The following is a 16,970-nucleotide window of genomic DNA, read 5'->3' as shown; positions in this document are numbered from 1 at the left end:
AATTTAAACGTCATATAATTTCCCTGTGTCCTGAGTATCATTTGATGTTTTTCAGCCATGTAAAATGTGAAAATCGTTAGTTTGTTGAGCCATACAAAAACAGTAGGTACCTTGCTAATGCCTAATCTGCAAAGGGCAGGAAACAAAGTCATCGCTGCTCTTCCAGACATCTCCTGTTCCTGAACAGCCCATAGCCCTGGAAGGATGTGGTAACAGCAGCAGGAAAGCAGGTTGCTGCTTCAGGGAGACAAAAACTAAAGCTTCCCTGATAGTCATTAGAATGTAATGAATCTCTCTTTTTTTCTTCCATTTACAACCCTATTTCCACCTTTGTTCAAGGTCCTGGAGAGCCTCCCACCTTCTTTTAATCCAGGGGCATAATCCTGGGGCCCCCTCTCACAAAGAAAGGGGCCTAAATTAAAATTCATCAGCTGCATGCAGTGGCTCCTGTCTGTAATGGGAGGCTGAGGCAGAAGGATCACTTGAGCCCAGGGGTTTAAGACCAGCATGGGCAAAAATGTGAGACCTCAACTCTACAAAAAATAAAATTTAGCCAGGCACAGTGGCACGCACCTGTGGTCCCAGCTACTTGGGAGGCTGAGGCGGGCGGGTTGCCTGAGTCCCAGAGGTGGAGGCTGCAGTGAGCAGAGATTGTGCCACTGCACTGCAGCCTGGGCAACACAGCAAGACCCTATCTCTAAAAAATAAAATTAAGAATTGATGAAGAATGATCTATGAAGACTAATATGTGGGAGAAGCAAGAGGGGACTGTAGAAGCAGCATGGGGAAGCACACACTGTGGTGTGTCACCCAGCAGTGTCCCAGCACCCCGGAGCTGCTGCTGCAGACAGCTTGAACCACTACTTGGGAAAGTGGAAGCAGAGCAGGAACTGTGGATCCTGGAAACAAGAACAGGAGAAAATGATCTTGGGAAGAGGGAAATGGGCAAAGAGCAGTCTTTTAAGAAGGAAGGAGGGAGCAGCTTGCATCACTCAGACTTGATTCTTCAGAGCTTCCTGGAAGTGATTCTAGTTTCACAATTAAACAAGAAGATTGTCGGAGAGAAACCTGATCAACATCTCCAAATTCATGGAAGGTTTGCCAAAATAAAATTTTTGTAGGCACCATTGTGGTTCATTAGGACAATATAGTCATCCTTCACTACATTTTCCCTAACCCTAAGCATAAATTGATATTAAATTAGTCTCACCCCTAACTCTCCTTGTAGTGGTCACAGCAGCTACAGAGACCATCCAGCTGAAGGTCTTGGTATGTGATCTCGAAAGTCAAGGTCAGGATGGAGAACCGGAAAGAGGCCTGACTAGAAGACAGCTTGCCGCTGGTCAGTTGTGTCATTTTCTGCAAGTTGCTTAAACCCATTGTTTTCTCACTCTAAAGTAGGGTGTTGGGGCAGTGTCTCTCAGACTTTTAACGTGCATGAATGACCTGGGTACCTTGTTTAAATGCAGATTCTCATCTAGTGGTCTGGGCTGGGGCCTGAGATTCTGCATTGCTAGCAAGCACCCAGGTGATGCTAATGTCGCCGGTCCACTGACCACACTGGGCAGCAAGGGGCTGGACCATCTTCTATCCCTTGGCACATCTGAAAACTATCCTAGGGTTGAGAAAGTTGCAATGATACTCATTTTTAGAACATACAAGTTTGTCTTATTTAAGTGTCCTAGGCTCTCCTCCCATCTCCCTTTAGATCATCCCATTCACCATCAGTTGCCTATATGAGAATGACCAAAAACCGGCCATTCCCAGGCCTGACTTCCCCCTCCTCCATCCATTCTAGATGCCTACCAGACATCTCCACATAGTTCTCCTACAAGCCCTTAGCACTCAAAGTCCTAGAACTCTGGGAGGAAACCTGACTCCTCTCCTTTTCACCCCTGCTCCCAGAATCCATTCAGTCCCCGAGGTCTGTCAGCTCTCCTTCCTAAATAGCTCTTGACTCTATTAACTTATAAACTGATGCTGGCAAGGCTCCTCACCTTCAAATGGCCTGTTGTCTTCTCATAGATTCTAGAGCATTCCCACCTGGTTAACACCCATTCCTCCATTAGGTACCAGCTAGAACTTTAGTTCCTTGGGAAAACAGCACTTTACAGCCTCTCTGGGTTAGAATAAGGTCTCTGTTCACATTCTTTTAAACACTTGGCTTACTTGTAATTACTTATCTTTCCCACTTGTAAGAACAAAATGTGACATGCTTTTTGTCCTCATCCTTAAGACCTAGCTAAGTGCTTTGCACATGACTGGTGTTCAATTAATATTTGTTGATTTCTCTTATACAGTCCTCACACCAGCTGCCCCAAGACCCTTTGCTGATAAGACATTCTTCTTCTTCAGGGTAGGACTTTTTGTTCATTTCTCAATTGTTTCCAAGGTTAGTACTGATTGCTTTCTTTGATTCAGTGTCTCTGCAGGAAGTAGGGGAAGATATTTCAAGTTCACTGTTTTAATTTTGCCAGTAAAATGAAGTTTATTCTTTTGCTTCTTGCATCTAGTCATTGCTAGCTGTCCCCACTTCTAGTGAAGATGGTCAGAACTCTAATCCGCAGACAAAACCGAGCTGGGGAGAATGACCACAATTAGTGAATACACTGGACAAGCTCCTAATCTGAATTCTTCAAGGCTACGGAAGATGTTAAGTAGCTGCATTACATGATCAGTGGGACATGCCTTCAGAAACAACCACCTACAGAAGGAGGTAGCCCGTCTCTCCAGCACCCACATTCCCGCGTGAGGGTGACACTCCAGTCAGAAGGTAAGAGTCCTGTGTAAGCACTCTGTGAAGAGCAAAAACCACTCAGTTGGAATACAGCAGTAGTCACAATCCAGGGCCATGGAGGAATCCAGGACTCCAAGCACACTGAGCCCTGTAGATCTCATCCAGTGGCGAGCACTGAAGCCCGTGCTGGGAGGACCCATCGTGCCGAAGGCCTCTGAGCGCAGAGCTGCACAGACTGGCCAGGCACAAGACCCGGAGGTGCTGGGAAGCACAAAAGCTTGTCTAATTTACTTGTCCCAGAAGTATTTTTATCTACCTGAGGTGAACAGTTACGTCCCATGATTAGATCCCTTGTCTCCGCTTCATCATCCATCCAAATCCACGGCCCGTTGTAATAATATACATGATTACATTGTAATCATGTGTAATCTAATGCAAATAAACAGACTTTTATCCTGAGACATTTTTGTCCTTATATTTGACATAAGGAGAAGAGGATACTTTAGGAATAACAGGCTAACACTGAGAGAACCCAGGCTCGATGTAGTCACCTAATATTACCAACAAAGTTAACAGAATAAAAAAGGAGAAGAAAAAGGCAGCAGTTAGTTCCTTACTGCTTTCAAAATGTGGGTTACAACCTATTACATTCCAAAAGCTTCCCTGGTAATATCCCTGTTTCATTTATAAACTTAGAGCTGATTTTTGTCACCCTCTTCTCTCCCTGATCTGCATCAAACCTCTGAAGGCTAAAAATGTAACAGACTTTCCTTGGAGTGGGAGGAAAGGGTGGGAACCGGCCCCTGGACAAGTGATCACAGGGTCTAATGACAATGCTTGTTCAAAAATAGACCCTTACCATAGTTACTCCTCCAGGCAGTCTCCCTGAGGTTGTATAGAAAAATTCTACTGAAAACCCATCCTTATACAACATTTAAATATCATATATTTCATCAAGCAAAGCAAACTACCCAAAAACTCCCCACAACAAACCTCTAAATTCTGAAATAGATACAGGGACTGTGCAAGACGCAAAACCAACTAATAATGTTAACACCTAGTCCCAGACTCCAAATATAAGAGTCAGCTGGAAAGCAATGCTGTTTAGTCCTCCACGGAGAACACTGCCCACCCCATTTTCCTGCACTGTTTGTTGTATTTACCAAGAAATAGGAAGTTCCATTCAGGCTGTGGACTCCACTCTGTATAGCCATGTATTGTATTTATTGGATACTTCTTATATACTGGCCATTGTGCTTTCTGTGGACATTACCTCACTGAGGCGTGCACAGTATCTCCTAAGTGGACACTATGGATATCTTCATTGTACAAAGAGAAGAGTGATCCTTGGGCAAGTAAAGCAGCGTGCCCAGGGTTACGAAGCCAACGAGAGGAGCAGTGGGATCTGAACCTCTTTGGGATTCTAGAGAGGGAAACTGTAACTACTATACAGAGCTGGTGGCTGGTCCCCTAGGAAACCCTTCATGGGCTTACAAGACCAAATGAAAGTGAGATATAAAGGAACCAATTCCATTCCCACTGTTGGTAAATAACGTGTACCATTCTTGTGGGACATCTGAGAGCTATTAATGAATAGGATGTCACACTGACCCATCTCCACAAGGAAGAAGACAAAAAGGAACAAATTGTGTAAGTTTTATATACTTACATCTGGCAATTTCTGCCTTTCTCGGAGGCTTGTTTATAACATTTTGTAATGCACCATAAATTGTGAATTTTAATTCTCCATTACTCTATGTAAACTTTGGTAATCAAACTCCATTTCAAGATGTTCTTGGGGCTGGGTGTGGTAGCTCATGCCTGTAATCCCAGCACTTTGGGAGGCCGAGGCGGGTGGATAGCTTGAGGTCAGGAGTTCAAGACCAGCCTGGCCAACATGGCAAAACCCCATCTCTACCAAAAATCTAAAAATTAGCCTGGTGTGGTGGTGTGCACCTGTAATCCCAGCTACTTGGGAGGCTGAGGCACAAGAATCGCTTGAATCTGGGAAACGGAGGTTGCAGTGAACCGAGATCGCACCCCTGCACACCAACCTGGGAGACAGAGCAAGACTGTCTCAAAAAAAAAAAAAAAAAAAAAAAAAATTCTTGGATTCAGACTTCCGTCAGATTAGCCACATGCCTCTTCTTGCCCGAGTCCTGCCTGGCTGCAGGTTCAGAATCGCCCACAAAGTTTCTGAAACAGCTCCAGGCCCCACCCCAACTCTGAATCTAAAATTCTGCCAGTGTGATGGGCATCTGTGGTTTTATAAAGTTCTACAGATGAGTTTAAAGTGCAGCAAGGTTGGAAAGTCATTTTAAATTGATGATTTTAAACTGATTTAGCAGTTTGAGATCACTAGAGTTCATTAGTCATTTCTTTCCTGGATTTGCGGGCAATGGGAGTGGTGCCTGAAGTGAGCTCCTCCCCACCTCGCGGCATCACCTCTTCAGCAGAACAAGGCTTGTCTGTGATGTCCATTAAATTGCTTTCTCGTGCCATTTCACTGCATTCCGCTTTAAATCTTTACAGATGTGAGCCACCATGCCCAGCCTATTTATGTTTGAGAAGCCCAGGCTGGAGGATCACTTGAGGCCAGGAGTTTGAGTACCGCCTGAGCAACTCAGCAAAACCCCATATTAAAAACAGCCAGGCATGGTGGTTGTGCACCGGTAGTCCCAGCTACTTGGGAGGCTGAGATGGGAGGATCACTTGAGCCCAGTTGTTTAAGGCTGCAGTGAACCGCGATCACACCACTAAACTCCAGCTTGCATGACAAAGCCAGACACCGTCTCTAAAAAAGAAATAACATTAAAAAAACTTAACCGTTTCATGTCACTAGAGGTATTTTCATTTCAGAGGGAGTGAACAAACCCCACCCCAGCAGTGCCCTTCTCTGCAGTCTTTCTGTACAACAGTGAGTGGAGGATGATTCCCAAGTCGTCATCCCAGGGTCTCTTTTAAGCAAAACACTTTCTGCTGAGCACACTCAGGCTCAGGCCCGTCTTCTTGCCTGGGTGTTCGTTAATAATCCCCCGTCCAGCACACCTGCCTGGCTGCTTCCTGGCTGCGCTAGTGCAGAACTACCACACATACCTAGCGTCGGCCACTTCATTTTGCCCTTGGCTCTGAATCTCTGCCTGGACTGCAGTTTCAGATACGGAATTCAGAGGCAAGTACACTGACATTCATGAATGAGTATATACTGGAAGCAAAACTTCACAGGAATAAAGGAAAAAATCCCTAAGGTAGCAATTTTAGAAATTTAATCAGAAAGATTATCAAATAGCTGATCTTTCGAACAGATGACGTTAAGCACTAATACCTACACGGCCTTTCTCTAGCTATGACAACTCGGCCGACCATGCCCATGACAGCATCGCCCGGCCTCCCTTTGGAACAGTTGGGCTCCACTTGTCCACTTGTTTCCTCTGTCCTGCATCATGAACTTTTGCCACCATTTTGCCTGACCCAAACTTAATGCACTTTATTCATCAACATGACTCAGGCTCTAGTACTGTGCTCCTTCAGGACCCAGCTGGGACTGAACCAGGCTACCTGGTAAAAGCAAAAGGAAGCTGGTTTAAGGCTTGCCTCTGCCTCCTCAATGCTTTGAAGAAGCATTCACAGGTTTTGCTGAGGATGGCAGGAAATTCAACTGAAATGGAAATTTACCCACATTAATTCCACACCTGTTTTTTTTTTTTTTTTTGTAATAACAGGGACATACCCTAAAGATGGGAAATTATGGGGAAAAGTTTTCAGGTAAAGCAGTTGCATCCTGGAAGAGAGACCTGTAGCATTCTAGTTACTGTCTTTCAAATCAGTGTCCAGTTGGAGATATACTTTCTTGTCTCTTAAGATTTAAAGTAGGAAATTAGAAGTAAATACTGACAAATACCTGACAGTCTCAGTGTTAAGGTAGTATTATTTTAGAAGTTCTGATGCAAGAACACCCACTGAGAGCAGTCAAAATCTGGGACCTTGGCTATGTATAATGCCGGAGAGAGAGCCAAACACAGCAAGCGATGAGCCACTTACCTCAGTGAACACGTCTTCCACCAAACAAGCATCCAGTGCTTTCAACACAGCTATACGTCAAAACTTCCTGGCCCAGTGTGAAAGCCTAGTAGGCATCCACAGGCTGGTTCTCAGTGGATTCATTGGGATTAAGGTTAGTCATAAAAAGGGAGGATAACAAATAAGCTGTCTTCTTAGGGTTTCTTCTCTTGTTCTTTGTACTACAAATTACTTGATGATGTATGTTTTCATCCAAGGAAACAGGCCTAGATAAGGAGCCAGGGTTAGAAAATCAGAACTTCTGCTCTACTCTCCCTGACACCAAAGGTTTTCCAACGTCTGGTCAACAGACATCCCTAGCAGATTTTTAAGAAATCTGAATAAAGTCTGGGTATACCGAAGTCACACACAGCTTTTGTCCCCATTACATTTTCAAACTTTCTTCATATATGGCACTAAGACCACGTCACGTATTTGAAATGAACCATCCGGTTGATTACATACAGTCTACCACTATAAAAATGAACATAAAAATGAGTCTTGAACTTGTATTCTGTCTATGGGGATACCACCCGGAATGCGCCGGACCACGTCTGAACTTGTATTCTGAGGGCTATCAAAATAAAGGCAGGCCCAAAGGAAACTGAGAAACTGGCCTAGAACTGAGTGCCTGCTATCTTGTCTTCACGTGTATTTTGATTATGTATCTCCCTGTTGGAAGAACAGAACAGTTAAGTTCACCACCACAAAAGCTGGGAAGCAGTACAGGGACAAGCTCAATGGTCACTTGTGGGCCTACATAATTACTGAATCTTTCATGATTTTCTACATGTAGTTTTAAATAAAAATGTCTTTTTTTTTTTTTTCAGTCCAATATCATAAAATGTGCCCTTTACCGAGGTAAAATTCTCACACCCTAAGAAATAAAACTAATGGAAGTTTTCCTTTCTTACATGTGGTTAACTTCAACTTTACGCAACCAACCTTAATTTTACAGACTCACACTTAACTTTTAAATAAGTATCTTACCTTTTGAAAGCCACCTTAATATATACTGAAACAGGTTAATTTGTAAGAAGAGAAGACTTTAGGTTACCAACAATCACAGTGGCAAGAATTCTAGAATTCTGATATGTCCCCATATGAAGATTTGGGGAAGGAAGAATGAGTATTCGTATTCCCTCCTTCATCCAAGCACGTCAAAGCGTATCAGAGAAAACCACTAGACCCTCCCCATCTATTCTAAATGCTACCAACTAAAACACTAGCATTTTGAACCACAAAAATATTATGTAAGCATTCAAATAAAAAAATCAATGTGAAAAATCAAAATGATGTGTTAAACCTCCAATTTTTACTTTCAGAGATTGCTGATGCCTATGTTGATGTATCTCAAATAGTGTCCTTTTTACACATTTAACTCAACTTTGATAGTATACCTACCAGACCTGGACCAGGTTAATTGCATAGGAAGATTTTTACTATGTTTACATTTTTCTTAAATTAATTTTAAAAAAGCATAGTAAAGAGTCTGAGGACAAATTATTCAACTGTTTATCATACATAAGACCGCATGACTATAATACAAAGGGGAGTTCTTTTTTTCATTTAACGTTACAATATACACAGCAAGTCCGGACTAGATCTTACAATCTGAACACAGGTATTTAACCTTTTTCCATGCTGTTTATGTTTACAATGCACAGAAGTCCTGTAACCAAACTGTGTAGTAAAGCACACAAAACTGGACTGTAACATAACACAGTATGCAGAAGCATTGGATTTTATGATTTTCTTTATGTAAATATTGGTTTAAAAACTGCTTTAGTTTTTTGGTGCTTGCTAAGATGTGGCAACCAGCACAGAAAAAAAATGACCTGACCCATATGATATCTTAACCTCATTATTCCTAAACAGCAGTAACTACTGAATTCCTTTTGATATTGCTATACTCAAGATGATATCCTTTTATTCACTGTAAACCTTTAAGAACTACCAAGTTCAAAAAAATCATCCACAGGCTTGACAGTTAATTACAAAATAAATATGGATTTCCTGATAAACAACAAAAAATTTCTGTAGTTTATAAAAACGAATATTTCCAAGTTTCCATTCACATTTACATAGTGTTTAGCCTTTCTTTTGTCACTGTTTACATATAAAAACCTGCTTTTGTTCAGAAAAAAAGTTGACCTACTCAGCCACATGGAATTGCCCAATAGAATGAAAGGCGGTGTTCTGCTGAGTCGTCTTAAAACAGGTTAGCGGCAGAGGTAGATTACTGCTTCTTTTCTAGGCTTCTTTTGATCCTGGACAGGTAAATTACTTCATTCTCCCAATTCAACCGCTCAAAAGTGTCACACCCCAAAATTGGTCAATTTAAAATGGGAACACAAATTTAGCAACTGCCAGACTGTGTTACATTAAGGCAGCGTAATCTCAACACGAGGCACCTGTTAATAATACCAGCCTGTCTGCTCAGGTCACGCATGAGAGTTCTGCTTTACTTGCGCTCATACTCTGGACCTGTTGGTGCAATCAAGGTCTTGCTTTCAAGTTTACAAGTAGGTTAATCAGGAATACAAGAATCAACTGCTGGTTCCATAGCTTCTGGATCCAGTGTCCCTTTACCTTCAGAAGCCTGAACACACTTAGAATGTAACAGATGTTGTAATCTTGAATTAGATGTCAATCTATTATGTTCAGTACACAGATTGCTGTAAATGTATTGGCTATGGATTCAACAACAGTTCCAGTTTTGTTTAAGCAATAGTACAGCCATAATTTTCAACTGACATTTAAAAATGGTCTAGTTACACCTTGTGTCAAAGTGCAGAACTGCTACATTATTGGTTACAGACATCTATGTGCTATAAAAACAGCTTTGGTACAATAAATTATCAAAAAAGAAAATAAATTTTTGTAAAATTCACAGCATAATTGTGAGGCAAAAAAGCAGTCACATAAAATTCTGCATTTTTTAAAAATGTTCAGGATGAACAGAAGACATCTTTGTGCAGAAGAAATGGTGGAGATACCACGTGCCGAGAAAAGCAAAAGAAAAGTAAAAGCAGGAAGGGACACAGCTGTAGCTATTTCCATCAAAGCAAACCACTACTTCTGTGACCTTCAACCAATAAGGAAGTCAACTTTATGACACACGCAAAGTGACCTTGCAATACCTTACAATTAGTGGGTCACAAAAGTCTATTTTAAAAGAAAGGCCTCTTGAATTACCCATTCTCTGTGTTTTCAGCATTAAGGACTGTCTGCAAAAGCATGTCCAAAAGTGATTGCATCTGAAATGGTAGGCTCTTCTAATTTCGAGTCCAAATCCATAAGGCCAAAGGTTATCCCAAAGACCACCACTCAGACCTCCCCAGGACTGGCCACGACTGACCCGTTGATTGCTTCTCAGTGCACCTTGGTTAGGAGACCAGTCACGTTCCATCCTATCTTCCTGTGGCCTCTACAACAGGAGAGCCACAGGATCCCATGTAATTGCTGCTTTGATCCTCAGTAGGTTCAGATAGGAGAGTTCTGATCCCCGCCACTCAGCATGCTTACTGTGCCTGACAAACTTCAACACAACCGTCCCTTTCATACAGCTGAAGATGGTGTTTGTGGAAGCTGGAGGTCCCTCTTCCTTACAGTACTGCATTTCCGTGCCCAAGTGTGTTTAGAGGACTTAAAAACCCAAATTTCCCACCCTCCCACCCAAAACAAAACAGAACAAAAAAATAGTGGGGGGGACAAAAAGAAAAAAAAAACACCCTCATGGGCCCTTTATGCAAATTATGTGCAGTGCCTTTTATTTTAAAATTAGTTGGCAAATGACCAAGACCAACATCTGAATATTTTTGCTGAAAAGAAAGACAAAAAAACCCCACTATGGCTGGGATGTGGCAAGTTAAAATGGGGGAGCAAAGAGAGGATACCTCTGAGCTATCCATGAAGATGGGTTTGGACATGGCTCTTTTAAACACTTCAATGTCCCTCTGCAATCTTTTCAAGTTAAAAAAAAAAAGTCAGCTTTGCCCTCTTGTAGCGGTTCAGTGTGTTAATCTCCTTCTGATTCAAGCAGCTTTGCACTTTGTTTTTGGGAAAAAAACACCACTTCTATAAAAACACACAAGAAACAAACTCAAGTTTCAATGTAGTCACGAGCTAGCTACAGGACTCTGTTGCACACAAACTCCTGTCATGGGGGACTCTTCTCTATCAGCCCCTTGCCTCATTGTCAGATGTCCTTCAGTCATGTAATGTGCAGGACCTGTATTAGCAGAAAATTGGTATGTTGGATGTCCAGCTATGCCAGTCTCTTGGCGGGGATTGGAGTAGACGGTCAAATTAACGTCCATAGCTCCATTCTGTCCAAAGTCCAAGGTATTAGCAGCCACTGGGCGATTCTGGTAGGCCTGATTGCCTTGATTACCAGTAGAGGAGGAAGATGTCGAGGAAGAAGTCGTTGAGGAAGACAGGGATGTCATGGAGTGGTGACTGTGGCCAACCTCCATAGAATCTTGGGTAGAGGAGCTATTCGTTGGAGAATTGTAGACCCTTGGCCTGGTCCGGTTACCCAAGGCTTGTTGTCCATGGTGGTGGTGATGGTGGTGGTGGTGGTGATGGTGATGGGAACTGTTACCATGGTGATGATGCAATGCATTCTGTTGAGGGGCTACATGAAAGGTTGTTTCTTGAACAGGATGAGTTTCAACAGTGACCTGTGTAGGAGCTTCAGTGCCTGACCAACCAAGAGGGGCAGGAAATTGCTGACGCACCTGAAAGAACAGATTTTTTAAAGGATTTTTCAGAGGACTGCTTCCAAGCTTTAATCTTCCATCAAAAGCGATGACACAAACTAGCATTACATTAATCACGGGTTAAGTGTTTTTGAAACTTTTAATGTGTTAGACAGTTTTATAATACAATATCCCAAATACATTCAAGGGCAAAAAAATTTCATCATGAAAGATGCAATTTGTAGAAAGTTATATCCTTAAATAGGTTCATCTATTTCACTAGCCACTGTCTTCCCTTGGGAGCACTGTTTATGCTAGGGGTCTGCAAATATTCCCCGAAAAGGGCCAGATAGTATTCTAGGCAGGTCCAAAAGGAAGTCTTTACTTATCCCTCATGTCCTTCCTCTCTCCATCTTTCTTCTTTCAATAAAGGACTACTATCTACCCAGCTGCTTAACAATGCCTCTGTCCAACCCATGAGCAAGAACTTACGTGTCCACCTATGCAACAGATGCCAAATTTGGCCTCTTCTCTTCATCCCCACCATCTCCTCTTGCCTAGGCTAACACAACAGCCCCCTAAATGAACTCCTTGCTTCCATCCTTGCCGTTCTCCAAAGGGTAGCAGGAACAATCTTTTCGTAACACAAATCCAATCACTTCCTTATTTAAAATCCTGTAATGCCTTCTCACTGCACTTAGAAAAACAAAACAATCCCAAACGGATACAACGGTCTGCATCACCTGGCCAATGCCCACTTCTCCAACTTCTTTTCCCACCCATCCTATCCCCGGCTACCTGGGTTCCAACCAAAGGCGGCTTGCCTTCCATTCCTCCCCTGGGTCACTATCTCTCAAATGCCTCAGTGTACTAATAACACGCTGCTCCCCTCTGCCTAGAAATGTTCTTATTTCTTGGATTTTCTTATTGCTTGGATGTCTCTTTTTCATCACTTCAGTTCCAGAGCCTTCCCTGACCACTCTGACTGATACTGCCTCAACCACTGTGGTAGAAGCTACAGGTTGTGCACAGTATTCTTCTCGTTCCTGAGCACATGGCTATACAACACTTCCCAGCCTCCCTTGTACTCACTGATGGCCATATGTCTAAGCTGTCCACGGAATGTGAATGAAACTTTGTATGTCACTGCTAGCCTGGCACACAAAATAGTACCTCCCAAGTCCTTCTGCCTGCTGGACACAGTAGACAGTTAGGCCCTAGGGCATGGTGGAACCATAAGATGGTAGGAAACCAGGACCTGGAAGACAGCCTAGCCACTAACCTGAACACCTATTCTGGACTGTTAAGACAAAAATGAAGGAAACTTGGTACTCCTTAAGCTACCATATTTTGGGGGTCTATCTGTCATATCAGAGTTTGGTCTACTCTAATACATCCTATCCAACAAACAGTCATTCTCTACCAAATTATCCTTATTTTCTTTTTAAGAGCTAATGCTACTTGCCACGTTTATTCATGCTCATTTTATTTACTTGTGTCACTGTAAGCTCTAGGACGGCAAAAGGCTCAGTCTATATCACCAGTGGCCGGCACCAATTAAGTGTTTATTCAACGAAGGTGGTCTGAGAACCAAACTTTTAAGAGATACTACTGAAAACAATCAGTAGAAAAGTTGGCAGTGACTTCTCAGAAAAGAAAATACTAATTGTTTATATATGAAGTTAATCAAGTTACTGGATTAGAAAATCACATGGGGGCAATCTGGCAATAGTTATCAAAATTATAAATCACGCTACCCTTTGAAACAGTCATTCTGCTTGCAGGAATTTGTATCACAGATAAAATGTGTATGTGTGAGTGAGACACATACAGTGGTGCCTCCTTATCCGCAAGAGATACAGTCCACGATCCCCACTGGATGCCTGAAACTGCAGAGGACCAAACCCTCTATATACTATGTTTTTTGATCTGATAATCTAGATGGCTACAAAGTAACTTATCTACTGTGTGGACACGCTGGACAAAGGGATGAGTCACACCTAGGGTGGGACAGCATGAGATTTCATCGTGCTACTCGTAACAGAATTTAAAACTTATGACTTCTGAAATTTTCCACTTAATATTTTTGGATCATGATTGACTGCATAACTGAAACCGTGGATAAGAAGGGACACTACTGTACAGGATTATTTATTAAACTACCATTTGTAAATAGTAAAAAAGGTTGGAAATGAATTAAACACCCATTAATAAATAGGGGACTGGTGGCCACAGCGGCACACGCCTGGAATCCCAGCACTTTGGAAGGCTGAGGTGGGAGGATCAGTTCAGCCCAGGAGTTCAAGACCAGCCTGGGAAACATAGTGAGACCTCACTGCAGGGTGTGCTGGGATACAACTGTAGGCCTATTTACTCAGGAGGCTGGGGTGGGAGGATCACTTGAGCCCAGGTGCTCAAGGCTGCAGTGAGCCGTGATCGCGCCACTGCACTCCAGCCTGGGTGACAGAGCAAGACCCCAGCTCTAAAAATAAATAAATACATGAATAAACAAACAATAGGGGAATGGTGAAAAGACTTATGGAATATCTAACAGGATACTGTGCAAATAAATAAAAGAATGAAAAAGCTCTCCATGTATTGATACAGAGAGTGCTCCAAAATGTATGTCAAGACTAGAAAAACCAAGATGTTTTGAAACAGTTTGCCTGGTATGGTAGTTGTGTACAAAGGGTGGATGAAGACTATGTATTTGTATTTGCTTGAATATGTATAAAATATCTCCAAAAGTATACAAAAAACTAATAAACTAGTAACACTGGTTTAGAAATTGAGGGGCTAGAAGGCATGGAAGAAAGGAAAACCTTTCACTGAATTCCCTTTTATATTTACTTATTTTTAAAACCATGTGACTATATCAACCACTCAAAAATTAAGTAATAAAAAAGGATTTGAAGCAAAATCTTGACCTCTGTGAAATCCAGGTGGGAGGAACGTGGTGTCTTATGCTACTCTTGTATGTGTTTGCAGTATGGAATAGATCTGGAAGAAAGAAAGGGAAGAAGACGAGACAGGCGGAGAGTCTAAACATTTAGCGAGAGCCCATGGGAGTAGTGATACTTAAGACCTGAAGCATAAATAGTAGTTACCAAAGCAAAAGGAGGAGGAAAAGAGTATTCCAGGCTGAGAGCACAGGAAATGTGAGAAAAGAGAGAATGTGGCATATTACACAAAGTGAAAAATAAATCAGTGTGACTAGGGTGAGTGAAGAGGAGAAAGAATGGCCTCAGTGAGGACCAGAACCCGCAAAGCACCAACGCCTTGGTAAGAAGTCTACATTTCATTTCAGGTAGAAGGGCAAGTCAAAGCTGGTTTAAAGTAGGGAAAATAGGCCAGGTGCGGAGGCTCATCACGCCTGTAATCTCTGCACTTTGGGAGGCCGAGATGGGCAGATCACCTGAGGTCAGGAGTTCATGACCAGTCTGGCCAACATGGCAAAACCCCGTCTCTACTAAAAATAGAAAAATTAGCCGGCATGGTGACATGTGTCTGTAATCCCAGCTACTCGGTAGGAGACTTGCTTGAACCAGGGAGGCGGAGGTTGCAATAAGCAGAGATCATGCCGTTGCACTCCAGCCTGGGAGACAGAGTGAGACTCCACCTCAGGGGAGAAAAAAAAAAAAAAAAAATGGGAAAATAGCAAGAACAGACCGCTTTAGAGAAAGCTCACTTGGCTGCAGGGAAGAGAATGTGCTGACAGGTGAATGGAATTAGACACTCCACAACCGTTTTAGACACTCCCAAACTCTTTCTAGTAAGACAGGTCATAACAACCAGGCAAAGTGAAAGGTGGAGAATAAAAACGTATTAAGATGTGGTGAATCCAGATAATTTACTGTCTGATTCAGTGTGGGGAAAGACGTAGAGAGAAGTGCCCCCAGATATATGACTTGAGCAAATGGGTAAATTTAGGGCCATTTTTACAAAGAATGGCAAAAATAGAAGAGTTGGGAAGGAAGTGAAAATGATGACACCAGTTTATGTGCTGTGTGTGCACATATTGTTGAGACTTTCAAGGTGACATTTATAGTAAACAGTTAGAAAGGCCCTAGGGGTTCAGAAGTGAAGTCTAAGTCAGAAGTCAAGACTTAAGAGCAACTGGCATGAAGGTGGTGACTGCAGGCCCCGGCACGTGTGGCTGAATCATCGAGGAAACATTAAGGGGAGTAGGGCAGGGACACGGGTCACGCCTCAAGGAACACTCAGGTTTCAGGGGTGGGTAGAAGAAAAGAAAAAACAAAGAGACAGTGAAGGAAGGGGCAGAGAAATGGGGGGACAGAGAATCATCCTGCCAAGGAAACCAGCAGTGAGTGTTTCAAAGAGTGGGTAAAACTCAACACTTCCAAATGAAGTTGTAGAATGCAGAAAGATAGCATTAGGGTGTCCACTGGACCCATCAGTGAAGGTCACCGCTGACACTGGCAGGAGAGCTGGAGGGCAGGACCTAAGCGGAACAGGCAAGGAGGTCTTCAGAGTAAAGACACAAAGACTACAGGCAGCAGAAGTATAGGGAAAGAAAGGGGGACACGCAAAGGTGCTGCTTAAGATGGGAGAGGCCCGAGGATGAGGAAATGCTGATCAACAGAAAAAGCCACAAGAGAGAATGAAGACACTAGAGCCAAGGGAGACCAAAGGGCAAAGTCCCCATGACAGCAGGAGAGAGGGGATCAGGGCAATGAGTAGGCTTGGCCTTAGGCAAAAAGAAACACATTGCTTCTAACAAAAAAGGGGTAGAGGAGAAGTGGACAGTGCACACATAGGCAGGATTATGTATTCAATGCTACAAAGCGGAAAGCGTTCCTGTCTGAAGACTCTTTTCCTTACAATGCAAAGAGTGGGTGAGAACAGAGAAGGGGAGGGCAAACGTTTCTAAGAGTAGAAAAGTTTGAAACTATTATTAAAGAGAACAGCAGAGGATGGGACAACTCGGGAAACACGTAAGACTTTCCAGCAGTGGTTGGTGAGTATTAACAGTGCTGACAAACAGCTGCATGTGGGATTTTCTCCAGCACCATTCAGCTGCCCTAGTCACAAGAATGGAGAGCGCTCTTCATCAACAGCAGTTTACTCATCCATCAAATACTACACTGGCCTCTCACCTTCAAACACCACCATGCAAAACTCTGTATAAACCAACTTACAACTTTATCAGATGATTTAAATATTTTCACCATCACCATCTGCTTCACTTCAATTTTGAAAAAGTACTTAATGAGATCCTCTTCTTCAACAGGTTTAAGAACAGAAAACAAATAAAACAACAACAACAAAAAGGGTAAAATCAAACCAGAAACCGATTCATAATCCAGGACTACAAGTGCTAAAAAATCATGAGAGGAAGCAGAGTCGAGTCATTAAGATCATGACCCAGGGAAATTTACTCAGCCTATGAAGTCTCAGTTTCCACTGTAAAACGGGAATCAAATAAGCATGAGGCTCAAAATGCTGCTTTG

General features: G+C 42.6%; 1 protein-coding gene across 5 annotated transcripts in view; it reads right to left on the bottom strand.

The window, feature by feature from the left end:
- Positions 1-8,219: 8,219 nt before the first annotated feature.
- Positions 8,220-16,970, bottom strand: part of DYRK1A (dual specificity tyrosine phosphorylation regulated kinase 1A) — a 158,345-nt gene continuing 149,594 nt past the window's right edge. For 3 of the 5 annotated variants that reach the window (XM_017894626.1, XM_017894627.1, XM_017894628.1), the window contains exon 12: positions 8,220-11,538. In XM_017894626.1, coding sequence (XP_017750115.1) covers positions 10,918-11,538 — 621 coding nt within the window. In that variant the 3' untranslated portion in view covers positions 8,220-10,917. The remainder of the gene's footprint in view (positions 11,539-16,970) is intronic. The other 2 variants (XM_017894625.1, XM_017894629.1) reach the window with 1 other exon arrangement.

Source organism: Rhinopithecus bieti, unplaced genomic scaffold (genome assembly GCF_001698545.2).
Source record: "Rhinopithecus bieti isolate Rb0 unplaced genomic scaffold, ASM169854v2 scaffold_25394, whole genome shotgun sequence".
NCBI classification, from domain to species: Eukaryota; Metazoa; Chordata; class Mammalia; order Primates; family Cercopithecidae; genus Rhinopithecus; species Rhinopithecus bieti.
Note: the sequence above shows the minus strand (reverse complement) of the source record. Positions and strands in the feature narration are given on the sequence as shown.